We start from the raw sequence: 27,364 nt of genomic DNA, 5'->3' as shown, positions 1-27,364 counted from the left end.
CTTGAGTTGAAATCACATCTCGAATTATCAACTTCCTGTTACAAAGCCTCAGGATAGGCATAGTAGATGGCTTTTTTCTCCCGCGGTAATCCATAGGGAAATTAAGATGTGGGACTTCCACTACATCATATAGCTTTGTAGTAGGGCCACAGTGTCGCTGTTGGGCTGATGTGAAATTTCATCCCCTTGCTTCCATGTAGTCATTTATTCAGACATGTTTTTCCATGTTTACTGTAGCTGAATAATTTATGGCTGTATGTACTCCACAGCTCTATTCTCTTTGGGATAAATTGAAATAAAGGCTGGAGCATCCGCTTGCAGCGTACCTAAAAATAAGATGACCACTTAATGTAATACAAAGAACTTTTTCATTCTAACCACTCTGGAAAGTGGGTTATTTATCATGCTTGTTATAAGGATAACTAACATGGAAACTATTGGCATTATTAAAAACAAGATTGTCCATTGTAGCACAGATTATATCTCCTATTAAACAATCACATCAACAAAAGCAGCAAACATGTCATCCATCATTACCCTGTTTATTCTACCTTGTTCTTCTCACCTCACACAGTGTCACAATTAAATACAAATATTGCCTTGTAGTTTCAGCTATTTCTACACTGACACCTGAGGAAATGATATACAAGACAGCTCAGACACGAAAACACAAACAAAGATGGAAACACAGGCTTTTCATATCTTAAAGACATAAAAATAAACATGACCCAGTTCTTCCTGTTGCATGAGATGATTCCCAATATTGCAATATATCAGAAAACAACATGCTATATTACTGTATAAACACAAGCACCAGTGTTAAGCTAAGAATGATTCCTCTAGTTTAGGACAATCAGTTGATTAACTTAATTATAACAGCTTGATAATGGTAATAATAAACACATATGGATGAGCTACACAATACAAAGAACTGAATTAAGGTTAGAGGCCTCATTTATAGAAATGCTCTTAGATTTATACGTGTGCATGTGTGCTTTATGTTCGATAAGACTTTGCTCAGAGATAAGATCATTTCCACGTTGAAGTAAGGTTGTATAAGTAATTACTTTCTGCTGAAGTCACGCTTAAGGTCAAACCTGATAGTAAGTTCATTTTATAAATGAGGCCCCAGATGTTTAGAATTAGTGTTCATTTCATACCAATGTGTCGTGCCAAACCTAAGCCTGTCTCACATGGGATTACATCACGATAATATATCAGACATAGAAAATATACACATAACATGCATCTTCTCAGGCGTACTTCAAGTAACCGGCTTGTTTAAATGGTTCGTATGTGAATCGCCAATTCAGGCTTTGTACATGGTGGAAGACGTTCTTAGGGTCTTTGAAAATGTAGTTTGAGACAATCCAAGTCTACTGACTCCCCTTTTCTGGGGCTTTCACCCCCATCACACAGTCTTCTTCATTCGTGGATGGGCTTTTGCTCAGTGGTCATGAAGAAGTCCTGAAAATGTTATGTGTGAAATCATGACAGCTACGTCGCCATGGTGTCAGAAAAAACGCAATAACCCAATGCCAACATTCATGGTTTTCTCAAAGTGACTGTATTTCTAACACCAAGAGTGAAATTTAATACATGGAAATGAAGGTGTTGCCTCCACAGTGTACCAAGTGTCCTTGAAGCTCATTCTTTCTTTGCTGTTGAAGTACATTCAGCAAATTCTTTCTATTGTTGGTAAACCTCAAGTACTTTTTCACTTTGCTGCGGGTTCTTCTCATCCTGCTCATTCGCTAAGATTTTAGTAGTGAGATTCAGTTGTACTCATTGATCCTCCTGCTGTATTTATTTCATAACATAAAATGAATTTCATTCATAAATCTGAACTGTGGAATAGATACATGCATAAAAGTATGATTAGCAGAGCTGTAGAGCTGAAGGAACAGCCTGAATTTTCACATTCAGAGCTCGAACAGTATAAAGAGAATAATTAAAAACACGCCACCTTACAAATATTTCACTTCGTGTGCAAGACGATTTTGGCTGTAATCGAACTTTTCAGAGATGATTCACAACCACATTCTTCTATCTGGCATCTCAGAAAGTGAAATGTCACTCTTCCTATGCTTCTTCTCGGTGAAATGGCAACATTTGATGTGTGATCTGGCCCGATCCCTGAGATCTGTATGCCAACTGTACCCCTGTTATGAAGCTCAAATGAATCTGTAGGCTGTCAAAGGGCAAAGCATTAATTCGTTGCCTTGTGACACTCGCAGCAGCACTTTGTTATAGTTTAACTACACACACAGAAACTCCCAGACGCATCCGGAGACTCATAACTTGTGCTCCCGGAAAACTTCTTCTGCTCTGCCTGCCAGAACTGCTTGAATAGCTACAACTCTGCTCAGTGACAAGTCCGCAGACGGAGACGCAGGTGCCGGTTTCCATTTTTATGTGGTTTCCAAACAACCTTGGCTTGCCAACGGTGCCACATAAAAACGTTGAGGGAGCCATCACTCTCCCAGCAGTTTGATGGATGGAAAGATAGATGGGCTGACAGATGACTACATAGGTAGCGCCGATAAGATCAGTGTCATTTTATACTCCAGGGAGATGAAACAGAGAGAGGTGGAGAGATAGAGGGAGTAGCTCAGAGAGGGCTTCATCATAAATATTACTAATTCATTTCCCTGGAGAGCGAGGCTGCAACAGAGAGAGTGTGAATGGGAGGAGATAGAAAGATGAGGTGTGTGCGAGTCAATGTACATCCTCCTTTGTTTGTGTGTCTGCTTTGCGTCTGAGTGTGTGTGTGTGTTTTTTTTCCTGAAGCAGGAAAAGGGAAAGACGGAGTTGCTTAGAAAGGTGCGATAAAGTTGTCAGAAGAGTGAGACAATGGAAGAAGCAAAAAAAGAGAGTGGGTGAGAAGAGGCGCCAAGAATGTAGAGGAAACCACAGAGAGACGGAGGAGACAAGGAGACAAACGTACAAGAAAGGGAGCGGGGGAGTGAATGAAATGGAGGACGTCAGGAGGGATAATCAGGGTATTATGTCCTATAGCGAGAATGAGATGGAAGAAAAAAGGCGAAGAGGAGCACAGACAACAAAGAGGGTTGTGTGGGTGGGCTAAAAGAGTACTCACGTTGACATAATGACTTAACCTCGTGTGTTTTCTTCATCTGTGACGCGAGCTTCTCCTGCATCTGTTGGAATCTTCCTTTCTGTTTTTTGCCTCTTATTCTTGCACACACATTTCGGTCACACACACACACACACTTGCATGATCAGTCAGAGGTGAGGAGACAGGGAGACAGAAAGGTGACAGACTTTGTCACCTCCTGTCAGGCCCAGAAACACACATACTCTCTCTCTTAAACACACACACACATTTTCCTGACTCCCACTCACTCAGTGTGTGCTCTTCATACACCCGGTACCCTCATGTCCCTCATCGCACTCTCTCCCATCTGTTCCTATTGCAACACCCTGAGCGCACAATCATTTTTCGTCCGTGTGGCAGACACTGTCTGTGCTGAGAAATCCCACTTGTCAAACCGTTCACTTTCACAATCTCACCATTAACTATTATAGCTATTGTTAATGAGCATTTGTGTTCACTGCCAAGCAATCGTTTCCATTCCTGAGGTTAACACTGGCCGTTGAAGTTTCTTCAAATACTCCTCTTAAATTATTAACGATGGGTTATACAATATTAATGCTTAAAATAATGTTAATAGAGCATGAGGGGAGAACTGTAAGTTGCCTCTCTTGTGTTTTCAGAGTTCTTTCCGTCTAACAATGGCACACTTAGACAACAAAGAAATCTAGAAGTGGAATAAATTTGCTTACATAGACGGAGCAGCCACCAGTGCTGGCCTTCGTCATTTTCTGTTATATCCTATTTAGCAGCCGCATCACATTCAATAAAATCTAATGCATATCGAAAATAGCTTGTGTCCTCTTCAATAGGGCATTGATAATGAATTTAGTTAAATGGCATGACTAATGTGCATTGGAGGACTAGTGATGGGCTCATCAGAGTTAAAGGACATTTGCGGAGGCCAATCCGGTCCAACGCGGCTTCCCACGTCTTGTCGTCCCGTCCAATGATTGCCACCCACTCGCTGACGTCTCCTATTGTTTGGACTGGCACGATAAAGACGTGAAGCCAGCACTCTTTAGAATGCATGAAAGCGAGTCCTGGGGGCAAGTTCACCAAAGCGTGAAGGAGGGAGGAGGGAGACGACAGGATGGAGGGATAGAGATGGAGGTGGGGGAGTGGGTGGGTAGAAGGGAGAGGAGTAAAGCTAATGGCTTTATGGCGATAGTCATAATCAGGCTAGCTGAATATTGCTCCATCTAACACGGAGCTGAAGGGATGTTGGGGAATGGATCGAAGCAGGTTTTCGGTGTTCAGAGGCTCTGATGCAGACAGATGCGTCTGTTTCTGCTTATGTGTGCAGGCGTATTTGTGTATTGAACATGAAAGGGACAAGTTTAGGGCTGAGTGGACTGTGTGTGATTTACTGTTGACAACCGTGGCTAATTCTGTATGTTTAAAGACATCCTTGGAGAATTTCCGTGCGCACCCTCACACACATACACATACTGTATGGACTCGCATACAGTGCATATGCAAAATCTGTCTGTGCAGCCAGCTCAGGGGTGGGAGATAGCGCTGAGGCATGAAAAGCCTTTCCTGAAATGGCTCCCGCACAATTAGGCCTGCCATTGCAGTGGCTTTGCCCTGGAGTCAGTGGTGGCACAGTATAGAGCTCTGCTTGGATAGATTCCTCTAGGCTTTTATCCTGCGTGGGTATGAATGCTGCTGCAGCCCACTAACTGTCTTGATTGTGTGTGTATGAGTGTGTGCGTGTTGTCTGTCCAGCGGGTGCACAAGTGTTGAAGTAGCGGGGTCAGTCAGCCTCGCGGGTAGCGGCTTTTTGTTCTCCTCCCTCTCTTGCTCGCTCTTGTTCTTCGGCACATATACATGCACAAACAAATGAGGCTTTGCGCTGACATTAGAGCCACATCAAATTGGCGACTCCTGTGAGGAATCCGCAGGCAGAGCTCCCCCTGATGAGCTTTTCTTTGCACAATCCCGAGCAGCCAAAAGAGCCTGTGAGGAGCGATTCATCGTGCAGTAATCGCCCCCATACAACACAAGGTTTCCAATAGACCTACATGCAGGCAATCCAGCCTTATGGAAGCCCGAGAGGGTCTTAAATTCTACACACTCCGATAATTTCCATCCTCACAACTTTCCCTGCCATCACAGAGGAAAAACAGGCAAATTTAAAACTTCATTAAACCCCAGCAAACAGGGCCATTGTGTCCCTGTTTCTTTTTCTCTTCCCAGTGTATAAGCTGGAGCTCCTGTGGAAATTAGGTGAATCCATCACAGTCTCTCAGGCGGTGCCCGGGTCCTTTGCTCATAGAGAACACACAGGAAAGGCAGGGAGACAGGGCGCAAAGAGACTGTAGTGACAATTCTTTATTTATTTATTTTTTTGTGTTACTTTTTCATCTGACCTGGCAGTGTGCCCCCTCACGCAGAATAATAGGAGCTAAAGCCATTCTCTTTTTGCCAAGCCATCAGTGAGCCATGGAGAGCCGGGGAAGAGGAAGTGATTTCCATGTTAATGGGAACCTTCCCGGCAGCATCTAAACCTTTCTCTCCTTCCTTCCTTCCATCACTCCTTCCTTGCCTCCTGCCTGTTTTTTTGCCTACCCACCTTTACCCGCTGTCGTCCCCCAGCGCTCAATCCTTCTGCTGTTGTCTTGCAACGTTACCTTTCACCTCTCAGCCTCTGTTTACTTCTCCACTCTTCCTTCCCTCCCTTGCGCTCTCTTCCTCTCTGTCTAGCTTGATGAATGGAGTCGCTGGACTGTGAGCGGCACATCCTCACCGGGGTGTGGCGGGCCATTGCTAGCTGTCTCACATCAGTGTGTGTTTGGGTGTTTTTTTTTTTGTTTTTTTCCCCCCTTTCAGTTAGCCTAGTCTCTTGCGTTGGCATACACAAGTGCAAATCCTGTTTCAAACTCGAGCGCATCAAAATGGAGCCTTGGAAAAAAGCCGGACAGCGAAGAACACTCTGTGAAAGTCTCTTAAAATCCCTCATCCCCTGCCACTGAGGAGCTACACTGATGTCCACTCGCTTGAACATGTGCAATCCCTACCTATGATCCCTGAGCAGCCAACTGAACATGCTCCCTGAGGTCTTTTCCATCCCCTCCTGCCCACTCTGCACGCCTGACCCTGCTCTCCCCGGGTTCCTCAGAACACAGCTGGAAAAGGGCCAGCACGTCATCTTCCCCGAGATATGCTCAGTAGCTTTATCCACTATACAGTTTCTGTCAGAAAAACGACGGTGGGTAAACTACTCTGCCTCAGGGGTGCAAAATGAATGGCCCCAGTCCTGCTCTCTCATCCCTTATACATAAAGGCTGGCAAGGCCAAACTGCGTGCCGCTCTGAAAGTTTACAGCATTCTTATAAATCATAAACACACCTCAACATATTGAGCAAACAGATGATCATTCTGTGAGCCGAACAGGTATAAAGTAAACTCTGGGGGGGTGCAGGGAGACAGACGTGATGCCAAGATGGACCCTGCAGGGCCTTGCGGGAATCTGTGGCTTCCAGCTGTTTTAAGTAGGTTACAAATAAGCCGGAGTGGCTTGTTGTTTGATGTAAACAAACAAAACTTTTGTGTGCTCGAACGAGAGCTGCAAGTGGAAGGAAGAGCGATGGCGAGAAAAACAAGGGTGGAGACTGGAGAAAGACGGAGGGCCTGTCCTGTACATAACCTCATAAAGCCGAGTCGCTCGGAGGAGTAAACAAACTGTTATCATGGCTCCCAACTATTCATTGTTTCACTGGCTTGAAGGAGGAGAGGAAACATCCACATTCGGGCTTCAAATAAAAATGTCTGTCTATATTTTCTGTAAGCAGTGTTTTTCTCTCTGCTAACATTGCCGAAGCCGTGCACCTGCACTGTCATTGTTTTTCCAGATCTGTACGGAGGCTCCCGTGTGGTTTAGCTCGTTGTAACTGCTGCACTTGCAATTATGGGTTCTATTCTCACCAGGCTCATTTTGCTACAGTGCATGAATGCAGAGTACACTGCTTTGCATAAAACACGCTAAACGGCAGAGAGGGAAAGGCTGCATTCCAAAAGTAATCTGTTACACATAAACTGCTTAGAAATCTATTTATCTGTATTAATGCAAATTGTATATTTACCCAGCTCATAGTGTATGCATTTCTATTCATAGAGTCATCAACATCTGCCCCCATTATCAGCTGTTATTTTGCAATGAAAACAACAGTTTGCCTGAACTTTCCTGGATGGCGCAGCAATCAGTTATGTTTGAGTTCTATTTAAGTTACCTGAAGGTCTATGACAGTAACTGACAGGCACTGTGTGACTGTTTTATTAAGATCAGATGAGGGTTGCAACGGTAATAAGATTTAATCACAGTTATTATTACTTACAATGACTCTTAGAGAAATTTCACAAAATATTCTGCCCTGACATCAAACATATAACTTGATATAACCTTGATTTTTTTTTTTTTTTAATAACACTAATAAGGTAGAATTCAGTATTCTAGATAAGTAAATGTACATGGTGTGATAACCGTTCACAGCACGGTGTACCGCTGCAGCGCTAAATCAGATGAATATAATCTCAACCCTGCTTTTGCTCCTAAATCATGTTCTCTGTACTTCACAGTTGGAAAAAAGTAAAAAAACGGTATCTTAACTGGCCAGAACTTCTCAGAGCGTCACATTTTTGGTCCTGCTTTTGGAACAAGGAGTAAAAGCGTTTCATCAACTTTCTCATTTTAAGAAATGACCTCTGTCTCTGCTGATCTTAAGGAGAGATCCATAAACGTCCTAACCTGCCAGGAGATGACCTTTAGGCGGAGACATTCGGGCACATCCAGTCGGAGGAGGGATATTAAATGATGCCTGAGATCATTAAGAGATTTTTTTTTTTCTTTACTGATCTCTTGAGGGATGCAAAAGAAAAGCTGGCCATGGGCCTGGCAAACACATGGCGACGGGGAAAGCGCATAGCTTTGCATCACTACCAGTTTGTCACAGCCAGCAAGCTCTGCAGAAAGAAAACACCAACTCTAATGTGCTTGTAGCTCAGATAATGAGCAGATTCATTCATCCCCGCACCACTCAGTGTGAAGTTATGGAGAAACAAGCGGCATTATATTTAAGATACGTGTTCACGCTGTCACGCTGTATTTCTCGACACATTGTGACATTACAGGAATAAGTAATTTGCGAGGCCCACCTGTAAGGGCACATGAGGGGGTGTTGTGTAGCATTGTAATTGCTGAGTAACATTGCACATTACAGGCGGGATGTGGCTCTAATGTGGGCACTGTAGAACAATGAAGGCACAGTTTAAGCGACAGGAGCGGCCTGCCAGTGTTTACATACAGCATGAAGTGGCTTGTTGGTAAATGTCACTGTGGTATTTAAGCTATTTATTAATTCTCGTATGTTAAGCATTTCTTGTTTGGAGGTTGCATGTTCTCCCCGTGTCTGTGTGAGCTCCTGGTGTCCTCCCACAGTCCAAACACATGCGGATTACTGGTGACACTCTGTTGGCCGTAGATGTGAATGTTTTTTGTGCTAGTTCTGTAACTGGCAAGCTGTCCAAGGTGTACCCCGCCTCCCGCTGAGTGAGCTGAGATAATGGAGATGCAGCTATAACCTTGATAACTTGATTGATTATTTGCATTATTATTATTATTGTGCAATGTTTTCAATCACTATATATCACTTTGCAGAGGATTCTCTTTGGCTCTTCTCTTCCGGCTCCTCCGTCTTTAAAAACTCAGCGTGGTCACAAATTAATGCTTTCTTTTTTTCTTTTTTTTTTTGTCTCAAGAGGAAGGATTTTCTCATCTCAGCAAAAAACCATGTCCAGTCTGCAGCCTGCCTCCAGGCTGGGACAACACCTTGTGTTAATTAAACCCAACCTCTGGATTTGCCTGCTCCGCACCGGCACATTCTGGGGGAAAATCAAGCGTTTGATTCTCAAAACCGTTTGACTAATTTCACGTGGCTCTAATTCTCGGTTGTAGTTGCAAAGAGTAATAATGATTACAGTGATAACCTAAACAATTAGGTAATAGGCAATAATTTCCAATAATTGTTATTCTCTAATTAAGTTTTACATCTTCAGAGCCCAAATAAGAGATGGAGGAATTGAAATGAAAGGAGAAACTAATTAAAATGGAGGTGGCTAATACCAGCACGCTTTTTATTCTTTTATTTTCTCTATCCCTCCGTTTCTCTCGCTCTGTATTAATATTTCATCTAAAGTTCAGTGCTTTCTGCTTCAATAGACAGTAAAATCACCGCTGGAAACATTGCTCTCAGTCACATCTCTCTCTCTCTCTCTGTCTTTCTCTCCTTCTCACTCACAGTCGTCCTTTCACTCTCAGCCCCATGTCATATTCTCTCTTTTTTTTTTTTTTTTTGCTCCCCTTGAGCTCTCCCCATACATTTCTCTTTTCTCACACAATATCTCACAGGTAGAGACGAATGTCAGCGGCGAGTCTAACTGGTTTGAACCAGCTGCAAACTGTACTTTCCCTTCTCTTAGTCAGTATCAGTCAGTCATTCAGCCAACCAGCCTGCCTGTCCACCACTTTATGCTTTTTATCTTTTTGTCAGTGCTCTCCAGAGTGAGTCAATGTAAAGCTCTTTAGCCACTTGATATCATGGGAAGGCTAGAGATGGTGCACGCCTTCTCTTCTTAACCTTGCTGCTATCTGACTCCCAAGAATATTTCAGTGAAGCAGACGACAGAGAGCTCCATTATATAAGTTACATGCGCATGTCTGCTTTTCTTGATCCGTCCCTGAAAGGATCGGCGTTCATTTAGATTGACGGCGGGTGGCAGAGTCAACTTTACTTGCCGTGGTTTGCACTCAGGCACCGGGGTGCACCCACACCAGCATACGAGCACAGGCATTCGCATCCTAATGGACTAATGGACACACATACACACGCGCACTCAGGCATATCCTGCCTTTTCATCCTACTCCATATGGCATTAGAACAGAGCCCAGTAATGGCTAATGGCCTATCTCTCCACACACAGCAAGTTAAACAGCAACATGCAGCCTTTTATGCTGCTTGCCCTGGAGCTGGTGAAGGAAAAGATCTACACTGTTTCATTATTAACCCCATTAGCACTCGATAGAAGGCGTCACTTTGACTCTCACTGCATGCAGTCTAATTTAACCCCGTGGTGGCTTGGGGAGAATAAAAATTCTGCAAGGACAGCAAATGCCACCCTGTTTCTCTCTCTTCATCCCCCATGATGATGCCTAAATCACACTCTCCCCCGCCTTGATCCCCCCCTCTGTCTCTCTGGCCTTTTCCCTTAAGCCCTCTTGAGTATGAGTGCCTGAGTGATGGACTCCCCCCTAAACGGATGCAGATTTTATTCAGGCTATTTTCAAAACCAATGCTCGCACTTTAGCCAGCTAGACACTTTTTTAATGACTCCCCTAACTCGACGCCTTCAACCACCACCAGCACCATCACAAGTAACACTCTGCCTCTGCTTCAGATAAGATGTGGTAGAATCACTCGTATTTTTTATTCCTGCTCAATCCCTCCTCCTCCTCTCCTCTCCTTTCCTCTCCTCTCCTCTCCTCTCCTCTCCCCTCCCCTCCTCTCCTCTCCTCTCTAAGCTTTTACAGCACAAGACCTGGTCCACACTTGTCTTCAGAAAGTGGCTCCCTACTGAGCTCTCACCTTCTGCATTCCTCTCTTCCCACCCTCGCTGTCCCTCTCGTGTTGCATATTCCATTTCACATTTATCCATCCTTTTACAGTCACCCTCTCTCCTTTCAGATCATCCCCTGTCCCCCCTCCCCTCTCCATCCAGCAGTTTGTCAATTTCGGCTCCTTTTCTGCACTCTAGAACCTGCGTTAAACGACATCCTCCCTAATTAACACTCACCACCTGTCATTTCACTTCATGCCCTACTAATCCCCATGTCAGCATGGCCCTATTCATCCAATCACCTGCAAAAACTGGCACTTCCCGGGCCAACTGCCACGTCTCTCAGTGAACTCTGGTTTGACATCAGTCATGAGGAACCAGAAATTAGAGAGAAAGAGATGTGAAGAGTGTCTTTTTGTCTGTGTCATAGTATCTAAATACAGCTCTGGAGGGTTTTCAGTCTTCTTTCCAGGGCACAATTATGGCCAGCTCAGTGGGGTGCACCTATATTAGTGAGACGTGAAGCATTCAACCAGTGCGCCCATGCTGTTTCCTCACAGCCCGCTCTAATGGCTTTATCTTTGCAGACAAAGGCAGAGGACAGACCCCAGCCACTCTCTATTTTCATCTGATGTGTGATTTTATCAGGGCCCTGTGCTGCTTTTGGAGGTCCTTTAGATGCAGAACAAGCCGGGAATCTCTCCCTGCCACTCACCTTTTCACTACCCACTACTCCCCTCTGGTAGTGGATAGTGTCCCCAGTCCATCACAGGTGGAAATGATGTATGACTTGTGTTGCCAGCTGCTCTCCCGTGTGAGTAGAAAGCTGATAATGACTGGGTCTAGCCTACTTTGCCAGCATCACACCCCCTTTGTCACTCTCCTCGTGGGCGCTCTCTGGGTGTGACAAGTGTGTGTGAGAGAGTGTGAAGCTGGAGCACTTCACTCCATCTATGTGTGTGTGAGAAGGAGAGGGGAAGAGCCCACGAGGGGGACTGCCTTTGCCTTTGTCGGCAAAGGCTTGCATTTCCCTGCCTCCCCCGTACAATAGCTAGATCAATAGAAAACACAGTCTCTGACTTGTAAATAACTTTCCTAATTTGCTGTCTCATTAGCAACATCCCTGTTTATGTTCGAGTTGTCTTCGTCTCAGCCTTCTGGTGCTGTGTCAGTCCCAGATGGTAGGCATGGTAGTCACGCCACATAAACTGGCATTTAGTGTCGATTCACTGGCACATGCTGTCCTTTCAGTGGGCAGACCCCTGCAGGGCCACGTGGGCGTTGGCATACTCAGTCAGCAGAATATATTCACTCAGAGATCACTGTGTGACACTCAGTGGTCTTATGTTTTAGCATGTAATATGAACTGGCTTTATATCATAACATGCTTGGGCCCAGTCATGTTTTCTTCTAGCAGGTAGTACAACAAACAGGACAAGCATGTGATTTTTGAACATGTCAGATTTTGGAATGGCTCCAGGGATCCCCTCCCATTCAGCCTCAAGAGTATTAGTGAGGTGAGGCCCTGATGGCTTTTGATAAGGCCTGGCTCACAGACGGTGTTCTAATTCATCTCAAAGGTGTTTGATGGGGATGAGGTCAGGAGTCTGTGCCAGCCAGTCATGTTTTTCTACACCAAGCCCAGAAAATAGGTTCTTTATGGAGCTGGCTTTGTGTGCAGGGCTTGTCAAAACAGGAAAGGGACAAACACCAACTTCCACAAAGCTGGAAGCACACTGGTGTCTAAAATATCGTCGTATGGTGTAGCATACATGCAAGGGTCTTGCACTTAATGGTTAAAATTAAAGAAAGACTGTGGTTTTGGCTTAGTGTCACTCATATGAACACATCCCGCCTTGTGCTTCAAGCAACTGTTGACTTTTTCCATATCAAATCAAGCCCATGAACATAACCATATAAAATAATGCATTAGTTGGTAGGAGTGGATATTAAATTGCAAGAGCGAATATCAGAGGAAAACAAATGAAATACGCTGTAATACATAGTATAAACAAATTGCATGTTATTATACAATGTTTTCTCATTATGTTGTGAAAACATAGTCCAGGCAGCATTATGTTTCCCTCAAAATGTATTTGCCGTTGCAAATTAGTAGTATGTAAACATAATTCTTTTGAGACAGAGCTGCATGAAAAGTTGTCACTTACAGGCTTGAAATGGTTTGCACTTCCGTGGGTTGATCAAGCGGAAGAACACTATTTGGTGGTTGTGCTCACTCTCAAGTACTGGAGCCAACTTATCCAATTTTTTTAAATGTAATAATGTAGGAAAATTGACACTTTTGGTGATTGGAGGAGAAAAACATAATGAAGTGGAAGAAAGCATTCGCAGAGAGCAATAATGACATAATAATATTAATTCTGGGACATAAAGAGTGATGAATAATGAGTAGTGTGTTCCTGTATGAATAACAGCACTGTGGGAATTCATTCTGTGTGTTATGGGGCTAACTGTTGAACTGAAGTGCACACTCAGACACAGGTATGATATTAAAGTATTTAATTATGAGGGCAAATGGGATGGGAATATGAGCCGAGCAGGTCCAGAGTAGAACCCAGAGGGATGCTGGGCTGAGCTGGGGTCCGAGGCAGGGGAGACGAGATGGAGGGACGGGAGACAGGGGCCAGAGCAGATCAGACAGAATGATGGAGAGGCTGAGGAGATTCAGGACCTGAGAGGTCTCCAGGGGAACCGGATGAGCAGAGCAGAGCAGCACACTTTAACAGTGGAAGCAGGAGCTGCAGGACTATGAAGTCAGGGAGAACAAGGCTAATCACAGCCATGGAAATCAAGACAGAAGCAAATCACAAGGAGCAAAATGCAAGGCTGCAGCGGAGCATCACTAACTGATAGGTGAGACTACGATCTGGCAAGGTGGAAGTGGCAGAGCTGAGCCTCTGTAGGAGGCTTGATTACAGGATGGGACGTAGCTGGTGGCGCTCTGCTCTGGCTTCTGCACACCTGCCTCCACTCAGACAATCACACAGACGCAGAGAGCGAGAAAGAGAGAGACAGCAGGGGAGGGGACACATAAGAAAACACGAGGGATAAAACTGGGACGCTATATCTAACTGTGAGGTCCTTTATGTACCTTTCAGTAAGTCCTCTTAAGTAACTTCATATCACTAGTTCCTGTGTTTTCTTCTCAGAAAGTAGTTAATGGTCTGTAAGTTATGGTAAGTGCATTGAAACCAGCCATAACATGCTGTACACTTAAAGCAGCAGGAAACACTCCCAGAGAGCATCTAGTGTAGCACCTTAAGTAATTTGCAGGAGGAGGAGGAAGCAGTTGTTCACCTGGAAGTAAATGAAGTTAAAAAAGGGGAAAAAAAGGAGCAGCATGGAGAGCAGCATATGGCAATGGGGCCAATTCATAGCCCTTAAGAGCCATAAGGCCAGCAGCGAGCTTAATGCTACACTGTCACACTTACTGTTTGCAATGTGTGCGGAGAAAATGCCGTGGCGCTAGCAAACAGCTAACCACTTAAGCATATTTAACTATGGAAAACAAATCCCATTTGAATGTCGGTGGTGAATTTGTGTCATTTGTGCGCTTCTATAATCTCCATTGAGAATCGCTTGGCAAAACTCCCACAGCCATTACAGCAGCAGCAATCACCGAAGGAAAACACTAATAAACTAATAATAAATTTGATTTGTACAGTATTTTTCAGAAGAGACTTCCTCTCAGACAGTAAAACAGCAATTAATAGAAGTCAATCAGGTAAATATGGAGATTATAGTGGGATACAACTTTATTATAACAGGCAGCTTATTGAAAATCATAAAACTGTTTGATTCACTGTGGTTTCATCTTGATGAAGAAGAAATTTGTTCTAATCCCATCAAATCCCATCATGACTGTTATATTGCTAATACACTAACACTATTACCACAGCAATAACGTGTTGATTCTTAATTTGACAACAGCCTGTCAGCTGGGGAAATGGAAGAGTTACTGATTTTATTTATTTCTACTCATCTTTGCACCATTTTGGTCAATTTGTGATAAGTAATCTATAAATACAGTTCCTTCCTCTGATCCCGTTCGGCATGAAATTCAGCTAAATAGATTATCACACAGATGGATGGCAGCGAAACATGGGTAGCGGTAATGACGACCAGTTGTTGTAAACTGGGATTTTCTGTCCTTTGCCAATTTTCTCCAGATATCAGTATGCACAGTTACAGTCATCAACACGTTCCAGCACTCACAGGCTCGAGATAATTCTGCATGCAATTTTGTAAAAAGTGGTGGTCTAACGGGTAATTTGCCTTTTAACCTTTGTGCAAATGGTTGGTGTTGCTGTGTAACGGCAAAGCCTCTCACAGCCTGTCTACACAGGTGGCATAGTGACAGCACTACGTTCGCAGAGCGGCAGCTTGACTTGAAGTGTAAACATGCTCTGTGGGTCATGTTACGTACGCTGTGTTGATTAAAGCAGAGGTGAGATGGACGACTGGAGGACGCGGCCCCACGTGTAGACCAGCCTTTGGGGAAAAGGACGGCGGGGTTTGTTGAAGACTTTAGCTACGGCTTTAATTGCTCATCAAAACGTATAAACCAAATGTGTCCATTAAGGGGGCAGATCAGAGAAAGCAGAGCATTAAATAGTCTTTGTCATGGTCACGTATATTTTCAAAGGCGCTTGGAGACGAAGCTCTTGTGAGGTTTAGCTTGAAGGACTTGCTGGAGTGAGACACCCTGTTTGTTGTTAAATTAATTGTTGAGCCTACATGACATATTTGACATCAGCAGAGTGAAAAAGGCAATAATCAAACACCCTGAGTGATAACTTTGCTTGCCGGTGCCTCTTTGATGTCTGCACTGTAATCCTGATCCACAAAGTGAAATAACCTCAAATCTTGTCTCGCTGTGATGTCGTCGGATTTACAGAACTCGTCTGACTGCGCGCTGGCCCAGATACTGTCTTGTTGAAGTGCTGGCTATCTTTTATTCTGTCAACCCAATGTGTTCACAGAATGTTGTTCTCTCTCACACTTACAGGTCTATCTGATTGCCTTAGCTTTAGCTGGGCAGATAACAGCTCTGTTTGAATGAGCCTGTCTGTTCTGTGTGTGCGAGCCAAATAGCGATATCTTACCTTTTCCCTCACTCAGTTTCTATCTTTCTTCCCATACTTATTCTTGTCAGTGCAGCCGGCGGCCAGTGTGTGCGTGAGGTTGTGTGAAGCGGTAGGTGGATATTTGAATTTATGTGTGCACGCATGTCTGCGCTTTTTAAGCTGTAATGCGAGTTCACAGATGTACCACTTTGCGTCTGGTACTCCATATTTTCATCAGATCGCCGCATCAGGTGAATCATAAGAGAAATGTACTGTGTGTGCCCATAATGTAAACTGCAAAGCCAGCAGGAGGACTCTAATAGTGTGCTGCTTTAATGGGCCCAAACATGATGGCAGCTGCACATGAAAGAGCCTGTTATCTTGGTTAATACTTGTTAGCAGCAAGAAGGAAAGGATGACTCGAGAGACTAAAAAGTGGCTGTTTGTGATGAGTAGTTAGCTCATATCATCAAGTTCAAATGTTTGGAGGGAGACAGAGCAGCTTTTCTTACCTGTAATCTTAGCTTTTTCTTTATCTTCCCTCTTCCTTCTGTGTTTTAATCCTAGCTTCTTTTAATTAAGTTATTTTGTATTTTTTTTTACAGCAGGTTTTCTGGCCATGCTCAAACACAAACTCTGCCTTTCTCTTCTTTTATCGCTCTCCTTCATCCGCTCAGTACTGTTCAATTAAATGCCGTCCTTATCGGAATGACATATTGTAAATATTGGCTCGGCACAGGTGGGTGACAGCAATTTGAAAGCAGGTCAAAAGACAAAATTAAATGTTTAACTGACAAATGAAGTGTACCGGTGCATGAAATGACAAAGTCTGCTTTTCTAATACGTGCTTCATGTGTCTCTCCAGGTATGTGGTCCTTCTCTGTTTCCGAGCTGGCCATCCCGGGGGCTGAGATAGGCCGCATCTCGGCGACTGACGCCGACCTCGGCGAGAATGCCAAGCTGGAATATACCATCCTGGAGGGGGAGACGGGGGACACCTTCAACATCACTGGAGTGAACCAGGAGGCGGTCATCACTCTCAACAAGGTGAGGGAAGGATGGCAGAGAGAGAGGGCTCATTTGGATGAGGGAGCATGTGTAGAAAGGTGTCGGTGTGTAAAGGTAAAGTGAAGACGGGCAGGACAGGGGAGGAGAGGAGAAGAAGTGCAGTTGATGAGGGGGAGGAGAGACACGGGTAGAGTAAGTGGGCAGGTGTTCAAGAGAGTTTTGTTTATGAGCAACAGCATAGAAAACAACATGCTGCTGAAGCCCATTAATTTGGAGTTACCTGGAAATACACAAAGACGCTGTACAAGATTTGACAAGATCCATCTCTCGGCTGCCTTTTCAGTGTGGAACAGGTGATCTATATTCACCTCACCTTTTCTCATTTGACTCCCATCAGATGAGAATATTTTGATGGGCTTCTGACAAGTGAATTTCCTGCTTGATTCACTGCAAAACCAGCCTCCCTTTATATCAGTACCTCCATCTGTTTAGAGCAAACATAATGAAACATCCGTGCGAAGCTCAGTCAAAGCATGATGCATCCAAATGTAAATGTTTGCAGCGGCTTAGCATAATTTGCAGCAAAAATGTTTTGACCAGTGTTGAGGTGTTTTGACTGCTGCCTCTCAGCAGAGGCTTCCCCTGTGGAGCATTTGCATGAACAGAGGGATCAATGAGGCTCTGCCTTTCCACACTGAGTTCAGCTGCCTAATAGTTCCCTTCAGTGTCATACTAGATGATTTCAATTTCAAATGGTCATTCCCTAAGCTGCATGCCATCTCCAATAATCACAATCTCATGAAGATGTGTTCGCGGAGATGAGTGCTGACACCCGCTCATTACCAGCATGACTTGTTGAAGTACATACGTGTTTGAGTCAGGAGAGGGGCCTCTGTGCTCACATGGAATGCAGACTTAATGGGGAGGAGGTCCCTGTGTGGGAGGCATGTCTGAGACATGATGCTTTCATTTCAAATGAACCCTGGAGAAGTGCCTCAGACACTTCAATAAAAATACAGTGTGTCTACATTAACGCTGTCAGGCACCTCTCTGATCTTAGAGACGTCAGCATGAGAGTTGGCGCTTACGTGCTTGTTGTGTATCATTTGTAATGTGCACTGCATGGAGTGTTATATGAGTAGAGTGTGTGAACGCATGTGTGCGCGCTTGTACTGTGCATGCAGAAGGTGTGGCTGCACTATAATGCCGCTGGTCTGTTTGCCTTTTTTAAAGAATAAAAGTGAAGATATCCTATCTAAGATATTCTAGTCTAAGATATTCTATCTATTCAAATACAGCAAGGAATTGATCTTACATATCTTGTGACACAAATGAGCTATTGCACAGGGTGACATGTTCCTTCATGACCGTGAACACACACTGTAATGTATTTTGACTCAATCCCACATTCACTGTCCTGGTGCTGTAAATACCCTGGATGTATTATTTTCAGCAGCACCAAATGCGCTGCTGAAAACAGTCCCCGACAAACACACTATTTAATCCTTTTTGAGTAACGTTTGCTAAAAACTACAGCTTCTGGCCGGCTATTTTGGGAAGTAATTTAGCCTTTCTTTTCGGAAAGAAAGGATATGTTTTTGAGCTGTTTTTATAGATTCTCATCCTCAGTAATGGACAGATGGGCTTGGGGCAACAGGTTGAGTAGAAGGGAAGTCAGAAAGTATTGTGAGACAGACTAACACATTGTTCGCTCTGCTCCTTTCATGTGATTTGTTGGGAGAAAAAGCTAAAATAATACCACCTTTATCATTTAAATATAGAGAACTGATCATGTTATCCACCGCTGATGTGATGGAGGTTTGTAATAGCAATAAGAAAAGAGCTTTGTTTTGTAGATTTTATTGGAAAGAAAATCATTGCAGAGAAATTCTCAAACAAATTGTAGAGAAATGTATGAAAAATGTGTTCCAGAGCCCAAGGTGGTGTCTTGCTATTCCTTGTTTTGTTCAACCAACACTCAAATCAATTTACAACGATAGTAAACAGCAACACCTTCCATCTGAGAAACTGGAAATAGTGAATATTTGCAAGCTTTGCTTGAGATATGACTTAAATGAGGTGATTATTAAAGATTCCCTCCAGACATGTTTGTCTTATAAAGCTTCTCCGCCTTTTAACAACAATTTGCATCCCATTACCAAAAAAAAAAAAGTTCAATAACCTCAATAAAGATTAACTACTGCTCCTTCATTAAAGAATGCACAATCCATGTATATGCAAATACTGTTGATTTTAAAAGGCACTGGACACAAAAAGTCCATTCTCATTGCCTGTGCACTGCAGGTTTCTCGTTTCCACATCACACTTGCATATTGGACCATGATTGGCTCCCAGACTTGTGACAAAATCCTGCTGGTATTGACACATCTTAAGGTGAGCACAGGAGATTTTCCTCCCCGAGCAGATGAAAGTGAAAACAGCCTTCCAGTGTCAAACTCTGCACGTACATCCTTCTGCACAATGACTCTCACACATCCAAGTGAAGGCACACAAAATACACAAAACACGTTTTTGAATGGAGCGGGACTTTAAAACTCAATAGGCAGCGGGCGACTGGGAATTGTTTCAGCACCAAATTCTATCGAGATGGTGTCAGCCATCCTGTCTCACAGACTGCCTGGAGCAGTATCTCACTGATGTACAGTGAAAACTACAGAATTTGGCAGGTTTTAATTTTTCAGATAACTTGTAGCAGAAGAAAAGCCTCCAAACTCATATGACCATAAAATTCTTTGATCTTCAAAAATGTTTCTGAAGTTTCTGAAATGTTGAGTTTTCAGATAAAAGAGAGAATTTGCACGAAATAACGCCAATTTAACAAAATCTGACAAGAAAATTGGATTCAAAGCCCGTATTAGTGAAGCCCCCGTGAGTTCTGTGTGTTTTTACCGGTGAGTGCCGAAATATTCGTGTGTGTGCTCTTTAAGTTAGGCGGCTACACATGCTGGTGCATGTACACACAGCGAGAGTGTGCGAATTCATCAGTGTGTCGGTTCTCAATGTTGGGTTTGTAGGATTCGTTAAAAACAATCCGCACCTGGAGGTGGTGTGTAGAGAAGGATTTCCAAGCCCAGTATGAGCTCCTTTGAAGAGAGGCAGGGAGGCAGGGACAGGACTGGATACGGTAAGAAGTGCAAGAAGAAAGAAATTGAAGGCCAGGAATGAGGAGAACGAGGAGGTATGAAGTGGGAGAGCGGAGCACTGAAGGAGGAGTGTTAAAATGAGGTCCTGAGAGGCAGTGACAGCAGAGAGTGCAGCATAACAAGGGAGTAAGAGAATGAAGGAACCAGAGGGAGACATGCAAAGAGAGAGGGAGAGAGACGCAGAGACAGCAAGAGCCGCAAAATCAGTGACAGCCACAGAGAGAAATTAGCACAGCCAGAGACTGAGAGGCACAGGAAGGTAGAAATACCCATCCAGAAAGACAAAAATGAAAAAAATAAATAATAAAGTAGAGCTAAAATGAAGAAAAAGAACCCTTAGAGATAGGGAGGGAGGCAGCATGGCAACAACGAGACGGAAGAAATGAGAGCAGGCAGGGAAGAGGGGGGAAAAAAGAGCAACCCGCTGTGTGTAAAAAGAGAATCGATCAATTCAACATGTGCAGGGCGCCTGTCATAACTAGTGGGAAAATAACATGTAAACAAGAACAGTTTAAACTCCTCCCACCCACAATATTCCTCCCACCGGATCCAGCCACTGCAATCTGAAAGACCCAAACAAAACGTACAATTAGTGTTCCAGAGTGGCCTCCTTCCTGCTGCTTCGAGTTGCTTTAATCCCCCCACAAACGCACCCAGAGAGGCACGGCCGCAGATTAGGCCGCGGCTGCCGCTACGAGTGAAATATTAAAAGCGAGCACGCGCAGGTTACATGTGGATTCATTCTGAATGCTTGCGAGCTAACTGGAACACATGATGAATATTTACAGATGCTGCGAGGCACCATTTCAGGTGGGTGTGTTACGGTGAACTCTTCAGACGAACAGGAAGGATCTGACTTGAACAGGTTAAAAGGGAGTTAGCTTTTCAGGGAATCTACACAGAGCTAATGAAAAACATGGAAGATGGGCTACAAGTAATAGAATTAAGGCAAACAAAGCGTAAAATTAGCGCTAAGCTCCCCCTCAGTTTCCACTTCATTAAATAGACAAGAAAAAAGAAAGCAAATGAAACAGCCTCGCTTTAAAAGAGAAACAAAAAAAAAAAAAAAAAAATGCATGCGTGCACACGCTTAGGGTGCGTTAATAACGACACTAGTCCATTTTCCTGAGTCAGGGTTCTTTGAAACTAGAAAGAGTTTAAACAGGGGAACGAGATGATCTGCGTGCCCCTGGAGAAGGAAAGATTTCCGAGCGGAACAATTTGTGTTGCCACAGAGTCGGCCTTGACCTTGCCGGTCATCTCGCTGCTGTGGGCTGAATCTCTTTAACCGCTGATCTAAGATTCACACACACTCACAGGCACAGATACACAGAACAGAGATGCACACCTACACAAGCACCAATAAACCAGAGAGAGATACATACAGAGGCACACATCAATATAACACACTTGACCTTGCAGCTCCCTGTGTTTAAACTGTGAAGAATGAGGGAAAAGAGCTGCAACGAGGCACGATTTCTTATTTAAGGATGGTGAGGGATGCTGTGCTCGTCTTCACCTCAGAATGATGTGTCAGATGGGAGTTGGGTGGGAGCCCAAGCTGAGGGGGTGGGTGTGTGTGTGTGTGGGTGGGGGGGTGTAACAGCAGATTAGGGAGAAATAGAGTCAATAGAGGGAGCTGGAGGAAGGACTTGGGAGGCGGTAAAAAACGAGGGAATGTGTGATGACAAAATGGAGAACAAGGCGAGGGAGGCAGACAGAGGGAATCGGGGGAAGACAGTGGAAGACGTGCCTTTATGAGCAGAGGGAGGATGAGGACCCAGTGAAGGCATGGAAAGGCGAGGGTTAGCCAGGGACACGAGAGAGAAGCTGGGTCATTAACAGCCTGCAAGTCAGGGTGCCGACTGAGGCTGCCTGCTGCTTATCACTGCTTATTTACTGTCACTCCCACAGAGACCCCCAGCAATAAAAAGATTCTCCCATTCTCCCATCCTCTATTTACACCCACCCCATCACACCCCATCCCCACCCTCCACCCCCTCCCCTCTCATCATCCGCCGCTGTCTCTCTGCATTTCGTTACTCTCTCTCTGTCTGATCCCCCCCACACATGTCCAAATATTTAGAGCAAGGAGACACACAAGCTAAAATGCAAGTTGGATGCAAACACACACACACACACACACACACACAGAGCCTCCTCGTCCCTCCCTCTCTCGCTCCTGCTCGCTCCCTCGCCTCGTCCTCGCTCTGGTTTGCGTCTGGAGGCCATGTCAGACAGTGTGTGCTGTTTGTGCCTCTGACTCAGCCCAGGTCTGCCTCATTCAAATTCTTACACACATACACACAAAGACACACATGCATGGCACAGATACGTGCACACACAATCAGCCACATACTAATACACACACGGACAGTTCTTCATTTCATTTTACATTATTTTCCTCTCGTCGCTTTCATTTTCTCGTCTATTATTCTATTCTATAACGCTCTTTCTTTTTACCCTGACCAGTAAGCTCTGCTTCACTCCAATTATTTACTTATTACATATTGCTGCTAATGAACGTACACATTGCTGCTAATAGATTTTTGATACAGCATGTGAACAAGGCCACGGTGTAAGTAGCAGGTAATTGAAGAATTAGCATAACACTCTCCAGTACAGTAACTCCTTGGCAGTGCTCTGCAGCAGTGCCCCCCAATGGCCAGAGGGTGACATTTATGGAAGCCCTATCTGATAGCTGGTGGTTGAAGTTTCCTTGAAATCAATAACCTAATGAAAATCAAATTGATTGTTACCACGAGGAGCAATTAGAAGCGAAGGAAAAGACATAGAAACTCTTGTTGTGACGTTGATCTGATGGATGCAGATACCAAACATGCACATCAGACGTGAGGATTTAATATTTAATGTGAGGCCCAGTGTGTTTAGATCGTGAAAGCAAATTGGGATAATGCCTCGATTTCACGACACCTCATTACACATGTGTATTTAATAGCATGTATATGACAAAGTCGGATCACTTGATGCAACACAAGGAATGTCACAACATCATTAATACCAATCCAGCGGTATCCTGATTCAGGAGGTTCCCTTTTGAGGTATGTTTTCGGGGTGCTGTGAGCTGTGTAAGCCTGCTATTTGTGCGCCTTTCATTCCACTTACCTGGGGGACAAGCTCGCTCGCGCATGTGTCAGTTTGCCGTTATTATTTCCATATGCTCTCACTTAAAACGGCTGGCTAATCCTCGGTCACACGCCGGCAGCGCGCCCAGGATTATCTGTGTTTGTTTTCTCACGCGAAGGAGAGATTGTGCTAATCTCCTCAGAGGGGAAAAAGAGAGAGAGAGAGAGAGAGGGAGCGAGATGGAGAGAGACAGGGAGAAAGAGGAAAAAGGGAGACCAGTGTCTAGCCCGTAAGTTGAAAAAAGGAAGACATGGGACATCTGAGAGAAAACTAAGACAAGAGACAAGTGACAGAGGGAAGGGATAGCGGCAGAGGAAGAACAAAGTCAAAAGGAAGATTTAGAAGAGTCTTTGTTCTCTCAACTCTGCAGTTGTGCTTGTTGGCAGAAATGTCCAAAGCTGCGTTTGTCATCAGACAAATGTGATGTATGATCTTGATTTAGAATGCACAAAATCAAGAGAGAACTCAAGCTGCCAAGGACAGCAGGGCGCCGAACTCACACAAGCATGCACGCCACAGACCATATATACACACTCTGTGGTGTGCACACACACACACACACACACACACACACACACACCCTCATACTGTAGCTGAGGACAAGAATGCTTCACCCGCTTTCACACACATTTACAGAATCTTCTACCATCACAGAACAGCCAGGCAGAAGCAGCACCTCTCCACACAGTAATGTGCATTCACTGTCACGCATGCACACACACATTCACACACACTGTCAGCCGAGCACGTATGCCTGTGGGGTCGGCCTCGTTGAGCGGTGATGTATTATGTATCGCCAGTCTAGCATGCAGGTTAGCTAATTAATTTTTGCTAACTGAGAGGCAAATTTGAAAGGGAAATTGTATAGAGGAATTTAAATTTCAAAACAGAGAGCAGGAGCAGCGCATGGCAGGACAGGAGAAGGTTACACTTGTGGAGTGTGTAGGTGTGTGTGAGAGGAGACCAACATTAACTAGAGATAAGGGAAAGGGTAATGAGTATTTTCACAATCAATTAATTTGTTGATGTTTTTGTCGAGGAATTCTTTATGTCTGTAAAAAGGCTGAAAATGGGCAGCACAGTTTGCTAGAGCGCAAGATTAAGATCTCAAATTGCTTGTTTTGTCCAGCCAACTGTCTAAAACAGAAAGATATTCAATGTACAATGATGTGAAGCTGAGAAAATTATCAAATCCTCAAATCCTTAATTATTTTTCTGTTAATTGACCAAACAATCACCCATCATTGATGGAAGACATGCATGTTCGTATATTTTCAGCATTTGTTCATGTGACGTGTAAAAGAGAGGTAGAGGACATAACAATTAGAGAGTGTGATTAAATCATATATCTTAGCATTAAATCCAGTTTTTTGAGGTAGTAAATTACATTTACAGTCACTTTATTACACTGTCTATTGATCTTAGTCCCCTTTAATGCAGTGCAACAGAAGTTATTTTCCCTTTACCTGAGAAAATCCATTCATTCTGTCCTCGAGATGCCAGATAATTTGTGGAAAATCTATGATGCAGCATGGACCACTATTATGATGCAACAAGACATACAAATAAAGAAATCAGCTCTCAGCACTGCGGACAGTGTGAAGTATGAAAGATTGACAGCGTGCTACTGAGGACAGCATCTGAGAAATACTGCCTCTGCTTGTAAGCTAGAAGTTTACCATGTTTGTGGCTAATTTACAGCATCCCTACCACTCATCCACGTCTCCTATTCTGTCACTCTCCGCTGCCTCTGCTACCTCTGCTGAAGCCGTGTTAAGCTAGTGGTTGAAACCTCTGGAGAGACTCAGCGAGTGTCTCTGCTGTCAACTAACATGTGAGCCATTACCGGCAGTTATAGGTGTTAAAATGTGAGTTATGATATGTAACCATTGTTCTATAAACTCCTGACCTTTAGATGTAATGGTGGGAGAGATAGATTAGCACTGGAGCTTTGATATGTCTGAACTGTGGGGGGTGTCAGTGGACACGGGGTAATGCGAGCATGGTGGTGTGTGTCGGAGTTTTCTGGAAATTTTGAAGGGGGCAAGCAAAAACAGGGTGTTCTTTGTGTGTGTGTGCAAGCTCCAAAAGAGCCACCAGAGCACTTGTGTGTGAATGCGTTTGTGAGGAATGTTCAAATCCGTCCCCAAAAACACGAAGAGAAAAACGGCGCAGGTCTCAGCGTGATAAGTGCCTCCTGTAAGGGCGAATGAGGGAGAGGGATGAGTGTGTGTGTGTTGTGGTTTGTCAGAGCTGACGCCCAGTCGCACACGCACGAGGGGGGAAAAAGATGGGTTGGAGGTGGGTAGAGGGGTGGGTGATGGAGTGTGTGAGGTAGCGGAGGTGGGGGAATGGAGTGATGGAGTGCTGGATGGAGGGGGAGTGGGGGGTGATGAGTGTGTGCTCACAGTGTAAGTGACACCTCTCCTCCTCAGACAGATTGTCTCTCTCCAACTCTCTCTCCCTGTAGCGGGGTCCCCTTTGGAGAACCCTCTTCCTCAGCCTACCCTATCTAAACCCTGCTCTACACACACACACACACACACACACACACACGCACACACACACACTCCACAGACAATCCTTCTTGTTTATTTATTTTTTCCCGCAGAGATATTCCCCAAATTGCCTACATTTCGAAGCCTTTCAATTCGCCCTTTTCTCTGCATAATTTTTAATCAATCTTTACCTCTTTCTAAACTGCTGATTTTCTGTAAAGCAGTTTATTCTGGTTTACAGCTCAGAGAGAGGGAAGAAAAGAGATGGAGAAATAGAAAAAGAGAGATCAGAAGGGAAGGAGAGAGCACGAGCGAGAGGATATCAATATTCCCACTGCCGCTGGGATCTTCAGAATGATTTTTCTTTCCCTGTTTGAATCTGACAGCGAATATTCTGCATAGTCAGGGAGCCTATTTATCCTCTGTCCAACATGGTTCTCTGTGCCAATCACACTCAGATGATTCATATGCACACTTAATTTAAAGACGCGCACAGACTGACAGAGGATCCGAGGACACACAGGCTCAAAAGAACCACTTGTACTCGCATACAAGCCCCCCAACACACACCAGCATCTCCAAAAGGTATTTTGAAGCAGACCCAAACATGTTGCTCTGCTGAAATTTAATCAACAGCAGGTGAATGTCAGGGTGTGTGTGTGTGAGAGCGAGTGGATGTATGTGATGACCTGTGCCTCTGCCCTCACTAACAATCATCTCACAAACCCGATCAGAGGCTCATCTCATCGGTTCAGAGAGCCGGCGCACTGGTGGGAGCGTGGCACGCAATCCCACAGTCACCTCAGACAAATAGGCTTCATAACTCCTCTGTAGCAAACAATCAGTGGAGCCTGAGCCCCTATCCCAAATGAAATCTCCTCTACCTGTGTAGATGCAAGGATACAAAGGAATTTTAACGCTCCCCGCAGCCAGGTCGCCATGGTGACAGGGCACCATCGCTATGGTGATGGAGATGATAAACAATGGAAGTGTTTTTATGAAAAACTCGAGTTTTGTTTTCAATTTCATTATTTGTCCACATCGCAGCAGTGCAGGGCAGCGGACGTGCACAAAAAGAAGCGTCACTCCCGCAGTGTTTCACGTGGACTGAAACATGTTTGTAACATTCTAACAAAACACACTTCTGCACCTGCCAGGTACCCACCAACACAGTCCCAGGTGTGTTACCAAACACCGCAGCACCAAACAATGCTGGAGCTAGATAAAACGTTCAATGCAAATACCCAAAGTACCGCATGCTTACATCCATCTGTGCTGCATGTAGATAGCAGCACTAATCTTACACAACTCCTACGAATGCGTCGACAACGTTCAACTTCCCTACAGCTATACTGTGGATCCTCTTGTCTTAGCATGACAAAAGGCTCCCCACATCAACCTTAAGCAATGTCACATCAGCACAGACATGCAGCAACTTCAGCGTCGAAGCTCTCAAGAATCCTTTCAACTCTTTGAGCATCAGGAATCTCATTGGCAATGCTGTAACATCAACACCTCATGAATGTCTTTTCCTACTTCACACAAAACCCACCATCTCAGCATCCGCCCACAACCGCCTTCAAAGTATCGCTTCAAAACACCAAACGTCACAACATGTAAGGCGACTGTGGTATTATTTACTCCAAATCATTCTCAGCTGATTTTGGATGGGACCAGTCTCGAGCCTCTGCGAGCAGTTATCTGTGGGAATAATTCATTATTTGCCATCTC

At 44.3% G+C, this 27,364-nt stretch overlaps 1 protein-coding gene across 3 annotated transcripts in view; it reads left to right on the top strand.

The window, feature by feature from the left end:
• Positions 1-27,364, top strand: part of cdh24b (cadherin 24, type 2b) — a 133,509-nt gene that overhangs the window by 86,833 nt on the left and 19,312 nt on the right. For all 3 annotated transcript variants that reach the window (XM_076744851.1, XM_076744850.1, XM_076744852.1), the window contains exon 6: positions 16,682-16,863. In XM_076744851.1, coding sequence (XP_076600966.1) covers positions 16,682-16,863 — 182 coding nt within the window. The remainder of the gene's footprint in view (positions 1-16,681; positions 16,864-27,364) is intronic.

This window comes from Chaetodon auriga, chromosome 12 (genome assembly GCF_051107435.1).
Source record: "Chaetodon auriga isolate fChaAug3 chromosome 12, fChaAug3.hap1, whole genome shotgun sequence".
NCBI lineage: Eukaryota > Metazoa > Chordata > Actinopteri > Chaetodontiformes > Chaetodontidae > Chaetodon > Chaetodon auriga.
This window is presented reverse-complemented; position numbering and strand designations above follow the sequence as displayed.